The 12097-nt window shown below is 47.3% G+C and overlaps 1 protein-coding gene across 4 annotated transcripts in view; it reads left to right on the forward strand.

Moving 5' to 3' along the window:
• Nucleotides 1-12097, forward strand: part of syne3 (spectrin repeat containing, nuclear envelope family member 3) — a 147609-nt gene that overhangs the window by 108164 nt on the left and 27348 nt on the right. For all 4 annotated transcript variants that reach the window (XM_078234585.1, XM_078234588.1, XM_078234586.1 and 1 more), the window contains exon 11: nucleotides 11577-11732. In XM_078234585.1, coding sequence (XP_078090711.1) covers nucleotides 11577-11732 — 156 coding nt within the window. The remainder of the gene's footprint in view (nucleotides 1-11576; nucleotides 11733-12097) is intronic.

A 12097-nucleotide genomic window follows, 5' to 3' on the forward strand; every position in this document is an offset into this window, starting at 1 on the left:
GGAATTTAAACAACCAGAGGATAAATCATTTAAATCTACCTCGAATGTGGTAAAATTGCTAGCAAGGCAACGCAATGCTGGACCTCATTGCAAGAGGTTTTGAGTGTAAAATCAAGAATCATGAATTCATTGAATGATTACAGTACAGAAGGAAGGCCTATTGTGACTTTGCTAGCACCTAGACCTAATCCCCTGGCCATTCTCTGTAATTCCCAAAACTTTTTTCTTTAGGTGCTTATTCAATTCATTTTTGAAAGCCAAATTAAATCTGCATCCATCACACGGGCAGAGCATTCCAGATCCTAATCACTGCATTTAAATATTTTTCCTCATGTCACCATTGGTTCTTTGGCTTGTCTCCTTATTTGGTTTCCTCTGGGTCCTAAACCTTCCACAGTGGGAACAATTTCTCCCCATCTACTCCATTTAAATCCCTCATGACTTTGAATGTCTCCAGCAAATCTCCTCTCAATCTTTTCTCTATGGGAAAGCTGGGGTTGTTCTCCTATCTTTCCATGTAAGTGAGTTCTTCGTCTCTGGAATGTTTCTCGTGAATCTTTTCTGTACCCTCTCTCAAGCCATCAAATCCTTTCTAATTGTGGTTCCCGGAATTGAACACAATACTTCTGTTGAGGCTGTCTGTACATTATATTTTTCAAAGGTTCACCAGAAATTCCTTGCTTTTAGCCCAGGATCCTGTTGCCTCTTATTTAATCACTGTCCTCCCCCCAGTTCACTATACTGACAAGTTTGTGTTGTATGTAACTTTTGAAATTATGTCCTGTATGCCGGATGTATTATGAAGAAAAGGAGTGGTCCTATCAGTGACCGCTGGGAAACAACTTGTGTACCCTCCTGCAGTCTGAAAAACATTCTTTGACTGTTCCACAGAGAGAGCTGAGGGTAAGAGGGAGTGTTTTTTAGTGGAGATTTATTTATTTATTTTTCAGTTAATTTTGTGCGTAAAATCGGAGGTTTTTTTCAAAACCGGAAGTAGGCCTGGGGAGGTTTGTTGGCTTTAAAAGGCAGGCAGCACTTATGAGCGGGCAGTGGAGTGAGTGGGAAGCAGAGTGAGAGCTGTCAGGGCTTTGGCTCACAGGGCTTAGGCGGTAAGGGCGAGGCAGGGTAAGTTATTTTTATCCAAACCTATATAGGAAAAGGGTAACTATGAATGATAGGCCAGTTCGGTGCTTCCGGTCTGGGATGTGGGAGTTCCTGGAAACACCTAGCCTCCCGGAGGTTCACATTTGCGCCAGGTGCGTGGAACTGCAGCTCCTGAGGGACCGCGTCACGGAACTGGAGCTGCAGATTGCTGACCTTGGTCTAGTCAGGGAGAATGAGAGAATAATTGACATGAGTTATAGGGAACTAGTTACACCGGGGCATCGGGACGAAGACACGTGGGTCACAGTTAGGAGGAGTAAAGGTCAGAAGGGTAACGTACCAGAGAGTATTCCAGTGGCTGTCTCTCATAATAGGAAGGGCTCGGCGACAGGTGTGAGAGGGGAGGGGAGTGAGCAATTAGTGGAGGGGTCACCTGTGGTTGTCCCCCCCCAAAACAAGTATATTGTTTTGGATAGTGTGGAGGAGGATGACTCTCCAGGGGTAGGGTAAGCCACAGTGACCAGGTCACTGGCACAGAGTCAGGCTCTGTGGCCCAGAAAGGAAAGAGAGGGGTTAGGAGAGCAATAGTGGTGGGGGATGCGTCGGTTAGAGGCACCGACAGGCGATTCTGTGGGTGCAAACGGGACTCCAGGATGGTAGTCTGCCTACCTGGTGCTGGGGTAATGGATGTCTCCGAGCGAATAGGAGGCATCTTAAAAGGGGAAGATAAAGAAACGGATGTCATTGTACACATTGGTGCAAATGACGTAGATAGGAAGAGCAGGGGGATCCTACGAGAGCAATTCAGGGAGTTGGGAAATAGACTAAAAAGTAGGGCCTCCAGGGTGGCCATCTCTGGGCTCCTCCCAATGCCTCGTGCCAGTGAGGCTAAGAATAGGGAGTTAGTACAATTGAATGCTTGGCTAAAGGACTGGTCCAGGAGGGAGGGCTTCATTTTCCTAGATCAATGGGAAGTTTTCAGGAGAGGATGGCACCTGTACAAGGAGGACGGGTCATAACTAAGTTGGAAGGGCACGAATATCCTGGCTGGGAGTTTTGCTAGTGCAGTTCGGGGCGGTTTAAACTAGTATGGCAGGGGGGTGGGGATCAAAATATTAGGTCTACAAGTGTAGAGGCTGGGGACGAGCTTGGGGCTGGGACAAGGCTGGCAAAGAAGAAGAGCACTCTGGGGGAGGATGACCTCACTGGGTCTGGAGTGCTTATACTTCAATGCAAGGAGCGTATCAGGTAAGACAGACGAACTTAGGGCCTTAATGCTCACGAGGAATTTGGATGTGGTTGCGGTGACAGAGACTTGGTTGAAAGAGGGACAGGACTGGCAACTGAATATTCAGGGGTACAAGTGTTTTAGGCGAGACAGAGGAGGGGCCAAAAGAGGTGGGGGAGCAGCAGTATTAGTTGGAGAGCATATTACAGCGGTGCAGAGGGAGGATAATTCAGAGGGGTCGTGTAACGGGTCACTCTGGGTGGGGCTCAGAAACAGGAAGGGCGCAGTCACTATGTTGGGGGTATACTACAGGCCCCCCAACAGCCCAAGGGAAGTGGAAGAGCGGATATGTCAGGAGATAATGGATAGGTGCAGGAAAAATAGGGTTGTTGGAGTGGGAGACTTCAATTTCCCTGGTATAGACTGGAAATCGCTCAGAGCTGGGACTCTGAATGGGGAGGAATTTGTAAAATGCGTACAGGAGGGTTCTTTGGAACAATATGTAGATAGCCCGACTAGAGAGGGGGCTATACTGGACCTAGTACTGGGGAATGAGCCCGGTCAGGTCTTCAAAGTTTCGGTTGGGGAACATGTGGCAAATAGTGACCACAATTCTGTTAGCTTTAGGATAGTGATGGAAAAGGATGAGTGGTGTCCCAAGGGTAAGGTGTTGGATTGGGGGAAGGCTAACTTGAGTGGGATTAGGCAGAAATTGGCAGCTGTTGATTGGGAGAGGCTGTTTGAGGGTAAATCCACATCTGGCATGTGGGAGTCTTTTAAGGAACAGTTGTTAGGGCTACAGGACAGGCATGTGCCTGTAAAAAAGAAGGATAGGAAGGGTAGGATTCGAGAACCGTGGATAACCAGGGAAATTGAGGGATTGGTCAAAAAGAAAAGAGAGGCGTATGTTAGGTCCGGGCAGCTAAAAACGGAGGGAGCTCTGGAGGAGTACAAAGAAAGTAGGAAAGAACTCAAACGGGGAATTAGAAGGGCAAAAAGGGGTCACGAAATGTCCTTGGCAGACAGGATTAAGGAGAATCCCAAGGCCTATATTCCCTATATTCAAGAAGGGGAACAGGGACAGCCCGGGAAATTACCGACCGGTGAGTCTAACCTCAGTGGTTGGTAAGTTGATGGAGAGGATCCTGAGAGACAGGATTTATGATCATCTAGAGAAGTTTAGTATGATCAAAAGTAGTCAGCACGGCTTTGTCAAGGGCAGGTCGTGCCTTACGAGCCTGGTTGAGTTCTTTGAAAATGTGACCAAACACATTGACGAAGGAAGAGCGGTGGATGTGGTCTATATGGACTTCAGCAAGGCGTTCGATAAGGTCCCCCATTCAAGACTTCTTGAGAAAGTGAGAGGGCATGGGATCCAAGGGGCTGTTGCCTTGTGGATCCAGAACTGGCTTGCCTGCAGAAGGCAGAGAGTGGCTGTGGAGGGGTCTTTCTCTGCATGGAGGTCAGTAACCAGTGGAGTGCCCCAGGGATCTGTTCTGGGACCCTTGCTGTTTGTCATTTTCATAAATGACCTGGATGAGGAAGTGGAGGGATGGGTTGGTAAGTTTGCTGACGACACCAAGGTAGGTGGTGTTGTGGATAGTTTGGAGGGATGTCAGAAGTTGCAGCGAGACATAGATAGAATGCAAGACTGGGCGGAGAAGTGGCAGATGGACTTCAACCCGGATAAGTGTGTAGTGATCCATTTTGGCAGATCCAATGGGATGAAGCAGCAGTATAATATGAAGGGTACCATTCTTAGCAGTGTAGAGGATCAGAAGGACCTTGGGGTCCGGGTCCATAGGACTCTTAAATCGGCCTCGCAGGTGGAGGATGCGGTCAAGAAGGCGTACGGCGTACTGGCCTTCATTAATCGAGGGATTGAGTTTAGGAGTCGGGAGATAATGCTGCAGCTTTATAGGACCCTGGTTAGACCCCACTTGGAGTACTGCGCGCAGTTCTGGTCACCTCATTACAGGAAAGATGTTGAAGCCATTGAAAGGGTGCAGAGGAGATTTACAAGGATGTTGCCTGGATTGGGGGGCATGCCTTATGAGGATAGGTTGAGGGAGCTTGGTCTCTTCTCCCTGGAGAGACGAAGGATGAGAGGTGACCTGATAGAGGTTTACAAGATGTTGAGAGGTCTGGATAGGGTAGACTCTCAGAGGCTATTTCCAAGGGCTGAAATGGTTGCTACGAGAGGACACAGGTTTAAGGTGCTGGGGGGTAGGTACAGAGGAGATGTCAGGGGTAAGTTTTTCACTCAGAGGGTGGTGGGTGAGTGGAATCGGCTGACGTCGGTGGTGGTGGAGGCAAACTCGTTGGGGTCTTTTAAGAGACTTCTGGATGAGTACATGGGATTTAATGGGATAGAGGGCTATAGATAGGCCTAGAGGTAGGGATATGATCAGCGCAACTTGTGGGCCGAAGGGCCTGTTTGTGCTGTGGCTTTCTATGTTCTATGTTTTAAGGCATTTTATTCATACGTTAGGAACAAAAGGGTTGTCAGGGAAAAAATCGGACCTCTCGGGGACAAAAGTGGGGAATTCGGCTTGGAGCCCAAAGAGGTAGGGGAGATCCGAAATGAATACTTTGCGTCGGTATTCACAAAGGAGAGGGATGTGTTGACTGGGAGTGTCTCGGAGGGGAGTGTTGAACCGTTGGAGAAAATCTCCATTACAAGGGAGGAAGTGTTAGGTTTGTTAGAGAATATAAAGACTGACAAATCCCCAGGGCCTGATGGAATCTATCCAAGGCTGCTCAGGGAGACGAGAGATGAAATCGCTGGGCCTCTGACGCAAATCTTTGTCTCGTCACTGGACACAGGTGAGGTCCCAGAGGATTGGAGGATAGCTAATGTGGTCCCGTTATTTAAGAAGGGTAGGAAGGATAACCCGGGTAATTATAGGCCGGTGAGCTTGACGTCCGTGGTAGGGAAGTTGTTGGAGAGGATTCTCAGAGACTAACCTGGTGGAGTTTTTTGAAGAAGTGACTAGAATGGTTGACGAGGGAAGGGCCGTTTATGTCGTCTATATGGACTTTAGTAAAGCGTTTGACCAAGTCCCTCATGGTAGGTTGGTGCAAAAGGTTGGATCTCATAGGATAAAGGGGGAGGTGGCTAGATGGGTGGAGAACTGGCTTGGTCACAGAAGACAGAGGGTGGTAGTGGAAGGGTCTATTTCCGGCTGGATGCCTGTGACTAGTGGTGTTCCGCAGGGCTCTGTATTGGGACCTCTGCTGTTTGTGATTTATATAAACGATCTGGAAGAAGGTGTAACTGGGGTGATCAGTAAGTTTGCGGACGACACAAAATTGGCAGGACTTGCAGATAGTGAGGAGCATTGTCAGAGGCTACAGAAGGATATAGATAGGCTGGAAATTTGGGCAAAGAAATGGCAGATGGAGTTCAATCCTGATAAATGCGAAGTGATGCATTTTGGTGGAAATAATGTAGGGAGGAGCTATACGATAAATGGCAGAACCATAAAGGGTGTAGATACGCAGAGGGACCTGGGTGTGCAAGTCCACAGATCCTTGAAGGTGACGTCACAGGTGGAGAAGGTGATGAAGAAGGCATATGGCATGCTTGCCTTTATAGGACGGGGCATAGAGTATAAAAGTTGGGGTCTGATGTTGCAGATGTTTAGAAGGTTGGTTCGGCCGCATTTGGAATACTGCGTCCAGTTCTGGTCGCCACACTACCAGAAGGACGTGGAGGCTTTGGAGAGAGTACAGAGGAGGTTTACCAGGATGTTGCCTGGTATGGAGGGGCTTAGTTATGAGGAGAGATTGGGTAAACTGGAGTTGTTCTCCCTGGAAAGACGGAGGATGAGGGGAGACTTCATAGAATCATAGCCTACAGTACAGAAAGAGGCCATTCGGCCCATCGAGTCTGCACCGACCACAATCCCACCCAGGCCCTACCCCCATATCCCTACATATTTGCCTGCTAATCCCTCTAATCTACGCATCCCAGGACACTAAGGGGCAATTTTAGCATGGCCAATCAACCTAACTCGCACATCTTTGGACTGTGGGAGGAAAGCGGAGCACCCGGAGGAAACCCACACAGACACGAGGAGAATGTGCAAACTCCACACACACAGTGACCTAAGCCGGGAATCGAACCCAGGTCCCTGGAGCTGTGAAACAGCAGTGCTAACCACTGTGCTACCGTGCCATTTAATAGAGGTGTATAAAATTATGAACGGCATAGATAGGTGAACGGTGGGAAGCTTTTCCCCAGATCGGTGGTGACGTTCACGAGGGGTCATAGGTTCAAGGTGAAGGGGGGGAGGTTTAACACAGATATCAGAAGGACATATTTTACACAGAGGGTGGTGGGGGCCTGGAATGCGCTGCCAGGCAAGGTGGTGGAGGCGGACACACTGGGAACGTTTAAGACTTATCTAGATAGCCATATGAACGGAGTGGGAATGGAGGGATACAAAAGAATGGTCTAGTTTGGATCAGGGAGCGGCACAGGCTTGGAGGGTCGAAGGGCCTGTTCCTGTGCTGTATTGTTCTTTGTTCTTTGACACTACCCCTATATTGCTGACAAACCTCTTAGTTAGCACTTTATCTTTGATTTGATTTATTATTGTCACATGTATTAGTATACAGTGAAAAATATTGTTTCTTGCATACTACACAGACCAAGCATACCGTTCATAGAGAAGGAAAGGAGAGTGTGCAGAATGCTGCAATCATAGCTAGCATGTAGAGAAAGATCAACTTAATGCGAGGTAGGTCCATTCAAAAGTCTGATGGCAGCAGGGAAGAAGCCAGGGAAGAAAGTGCAGAAAGAGGCCATTCGGCCTATCGAGTCTGCACCGACAACAATCCCACCCAGGCCCTATCCCCGTAACCCCACACATTTACCCTGCTATTCCCACTAGCCTACGCATCCCAGGACACTACAGGGCAATTTAGCATGGCCAATCAACCTAACCCGCACATCTTTGGACTGTGGGAGGAAACAGGAACACCCGGAGGAAACCCACGCAGATATGGGGAGAATGTGCAAACTCCCCACAGACAGAGACCCAAGCCGGGAATCGAACTCGGGTCCCTGGAGCTGTGAGGCAGCAGTGCTAACCACTGTGCTACCGTGCCGCCCGGTACGTGACCTCAGACGTATGTATCTTTTTCCTGACGGAAGAAGGTGCAAGAGAGAATGTCTGGGGTGCGTGGGGTCTTTGATTATTCTGGCTCCTTTTCCGAGGCAGCGGAAGTGTAGACAGTGTCAATGGATGGGAGGCTGGCTTGTGTGATGGACTGGGCTACATTCACGACCCTTTGTAGGTTTTTGCGGTCTTGGGCAGAGCAGGAGCCAGACCAAGCTGTGATACAACCAGAAAGAATGCTTTCTATGGTGCATCTGTAGAGGTTGGTGAGAGTTAGAACATAGAAAGCCACAGCACAAACAGGCCCTTCGGCCCACAAGTTGCGCTGATCATATCCCTACCTCTAGGCCTATCTATAGCCCTCAATCCCATTAAATCCCATGTGCTCATCCAGAAGTCTCTTAAAAGACCCCAACGAGTTTGCTTCCACCACCACCGACGTCAGCCGATTCCACTCACCCACCACCCTCAGTGAAAAACTTACCCCTGACATCTCCTCTGTACCTACCCCCCAGCACCTTAAACCTGTGTCCTCTCGTAGCAACCATTTCAGCCCTTGGAAATAGCCTCTGAGAGTCTACCCTATCCAGACCTCTCAACATCTTGTAAACCTCTATCAGGTCACCTCTCATCCTTCGTCTCTCCAGGGAGAAGAGACCAAGCTCCCTCAACCTATCCTCATAAGGCATGCCCCCCAATCCAGGCAACATCCTTGTAAATCTCCTCTGCACCCTTTCAATGGCTTCAACATCTTTCCTGTAATGAGGTGACCAGAACTGCGCGCAGTACTCCAAGTGGGGTCTAACCAGGGTCCTATAAAGCTGCAGTTGTAGCTAACATGCTAGATTTCCTTAGTCTCCATCGGAAGTAGAGGCATTGGTGGGCTTTTTTAACTATAGTGTCGACGTGGAGGGACCAAGGCAGGTTGTTGGTGATCTGGACACCTAAAAATTTGAAGCTCTCGACCATTTCTACTTCATCCCCATTGATGTAAACAGGGGCATGTTCTCCACTACTCTTCCTGGAGTCGATGACCATCTCCTTTGTTTTGTTGACATTGGGAGAGAGTATAGTTGTCGCACCAGTTCACCAGATTCTCCATCTCTTTCCTGTACGAATGCCTTTTGTAAGTCCATGTATATTAGTTTGATTTGATTTACACTATGACTTTGGCAGTAAATTTTTAAAATTGTGAAAGCTTTTGATAGAATTGATACATTCCAGTGACAGACTTCGTTGGTAAGTGCGTAGAAAGAGGCTAAACCAGAGTGTCTCCCTGGAAACCATGGATGAACAGGGGCATCCACTGCTTACTGAAGTCCAGGTCTGAGGCGTTCCAGTCGGCTAATCCTGACCTGTACAAGAAATCCAGATACAATCCATGGAGAACCATCAAAGATGCCAAGATACAATACCGGACAAAGCGAGAGTCCCAGGCTTGCTACACAAATGCCCACCAATTATGACGAGGTCTCTAAGCCAGAACAAGCTACAAGGTGAAGACAAGTAGAATCACTGGCAACAATGCACCCCTTCCTGATGAGCCCAACGCATTCTATGCTAGTTTTGAGCGAGAGGACGTCGTACGTCCCAGAAGCCTAGGTCGAACTGGTATCCGAGGTCACCATCGTGGACGTTAGATTGGCCTTCTTGAAAGTTAGCCCATGTAAAGCGACTGGCCCGGACCACTTGGCAGTAACGTTTATTTAGTCACAAGTAAGGCTTACATTAACACTGCAATGAAGTTACTGTGAAATTCCCTGAGTCGCCACAGTCCGGCGCCTGTTCGGGTCAATGCACCTAACCGGCATGCCTTTCAGACGTATTTGCAGGGGTATTTGCAGACATCTTTAACCTCACCTTACTCCAATCTGAGGTTCCTACCTGCTTCAAGAAGATCACCATCATCCTGATACCAAAGAAAAGCTAGGTACCATGCCTTAGTGACTATCACCCAGTGGCTCTGGCATCCATCATTATGAAGTGCTTCAAAAGGTTATTAATGCACACATCAACTCCAGTTTTTCAGATTGCCTGGATTCATTGCAGTTTGCCAATCGCCTTGACAGGTCCACAGCAGACACCATCTCCCTAGCCCTACACTGAACCCTGGAACACCTGGATAACAAAGTCACTTATGTCTGACTCTGATGTATTGACCATAGCTCAGCCTACCAAGTATACTCCTTCTACACTTATGACTGCGAGTCCAAATTCCGCTCCAACTCCATTTTCAAGTTGACACCACCGCAGTGGGTCGGATCTCAAACAATGACGAGATGGAGAAAGATAGATGTTCTGGTGAAATGGTGCAACGACAATAATCTCTCCCTTAACATCAGTAAAATGAAGGAGATAGTCATCAACTTCAGGAAATGTAGTGGGAGGACATGCCCCTGTCCAAATCAACGGTTATGAAGTGGAGATGGTTAAGAACTTCAAGTTTCCAGATGTCCAGATCACAAACAACCTGTCCTGGTCCCTCCACACTGACACTATAGTTAGAAATCCCACCAACACCTCTACTTTCTCAGAAGGCTAAGGAAATTTGACATGTCCACTATGACTCTCCATAATTGTTTTACAGAAAGCATCCTTTCCAGATGTATCTCAGCTTGGCATGGCTCCTGCTCTGTCCAAGACCGCACAAAACTACAAAGGATCGTGAACGTAGCCCAGTCCATCACCCAAACTAGCTTCCCATCCAATGACTCTGTCTACACTTTCCACTGCCTTGGGAAAGCAGCCAGCATAATCAAGGACTCCATGCACTCTGGACATACTCTCTCCCACCACCTTCCGTCGGGAAAAGATACAAAAGTCTGAAAACATGTACCAACCGACTCAAGAACAGCTTCTTCCCTGCTACCATCAGACTTTTTTGAATGGTCCTTTCCTTCTCTATGAACGGTATGCTTTGTCTGAATAGCACGCAAGAGATGATATCCCAATACATGTGACAATAAATAATTCAGGGTGACTGGAAGGGTAAAGTAATTGTTGAGCAGTCCTGAACCAAGAAGGTTCTTCTGACTGAGGTGTTTAATGAGGGGTTGACAGTAAATGACACTAAGGAATTCCAAAAAATATATATATTCTTTAAAGTGGATTCAGGAAACCCTGGATTCAGGGTTCGATTCCCGGCTTAGGTCACTGTCTGTGTGGAGTTTGCACATTCTCCCAGTGTCTGCGTGGGTTTCCTCCGGGTGCTCCGGTTTCCTCCCACATTCCAAAGATGTGCGGGTTAGGTTGATTGGCCATGCTTAAATTGCCCCTTAGTATCCTGAGATGTGTAGATTAGAGGGATTAGTGGGTAAAATATGTAGGGATATGGGGGTAGGGCCTGGGTGGGATTGTGGTCAGTGCAGACTCGATGGGCCGAATGGCCTCTTGCCGTACTGTCGGGTTTCTTTCTAACTATAATCCACTGGGCACATCAGAGTTGTATACACAGTATTCATAGCATGTTTATAATAATTACAATCTCAAGAATGCCGTAATCCTGTGATTATTCTCAAAATGTGGAGATGCTGGTGTTGGACTGGGGTAAACACAGTAAGAAGTCTAACAACAGGTTAAAGTCCAACAGGTTTATTTGATAGCAAAAGCCACTTGCTTTCGGCTAGTGGCTTTTGCTACCAAATAAACCTGTTGGACTTTAACCTGGTGTTGTCAGACTTCTTACTATTATTCTCAAAAGCAACCATTTAACCTGCTTCCTTTATAAGGTGGCTGTATTTGCCCAAACTCTTATCTCTTTGTTCACTTCTGACCGTTACCATTTTGCAGTGATGCTGAAAATATGGTTCCAAATTTTTTTCAACCCCTATGATCAGCAAGAAGAAATTCAAGTTCTAATCCGATCAAAATACTTTTTGTCAAAAATATTCCTCAGCAGACTGTATGACAGAATGATGAGATGTAGATACCATTCTGATTGCTTGGAGCAAACATTTAGTGTCATCACAATATGGCCACTAAAGCTGTGGGCTCAAAATGGTCCAATGCCAGTAGGGAGGATTCAGTTTTCTGTCTGTTCAATAAACAACTTGTTCTAGTTACGTGCATAAAGTAGTAGAGGTTTTTAACCTTTCTGAAGAGTTTGGCATTGTTTCCAGGTGCTGCAATCTCATGTCCCTAATGGCCAGAAAATGTTTGAAAAGCTCATCAGTGCTGAGTTTGCTGGCATGAATGAAGAAGAGACAAAGCTGGAAGATCTGCGATACCGATGGATATTGTATAAGACAAAGTTGAAGGAGGCTGGGGAGCTCTTGGTGCGTACGATGACTTTACTTTACAGAAGTTGTTGAATAGCATTTCTCCGAATTATGCTAGTTTTTCATTTTGCAGCAGTCCTTTGTGATTTATACAATTCAGTTCACAAAATTGTATGGATCTTGGTGTGTCTTTAAAGTTTATTTATTAGCCACAAGTAAGGCTTACGTTAACACTGCAATGAAGTTACTGTGAAATTCCCCTAGTTGCCACAGTTCGACGCCTGTTTGGGTCAATGCACCTAACCAGCACATCTTTCAGACTGTGGGAGGAAACCGGAGCACCTGGAGGACACCCACGCAGACACGGGGAGAACAGGCAAACTCCACACAGACAGTGACCCAAGCCGGGAATCAAACCGGGA

This window comes from Mustelus asterias, chromosome 18 (assembly GCF_964213995.1).
Source record: "Mustelus asterias chromosome 18, sMusAst1.hap1.1, whole genome shotgun sequence".
NCBI classification, from domain to species: Eukaryota; Metazoa; Chordata; class Chondrichthyes; order Carcharhiniformes; family Triakidae; genus Mustelus; species Mustelus asterias.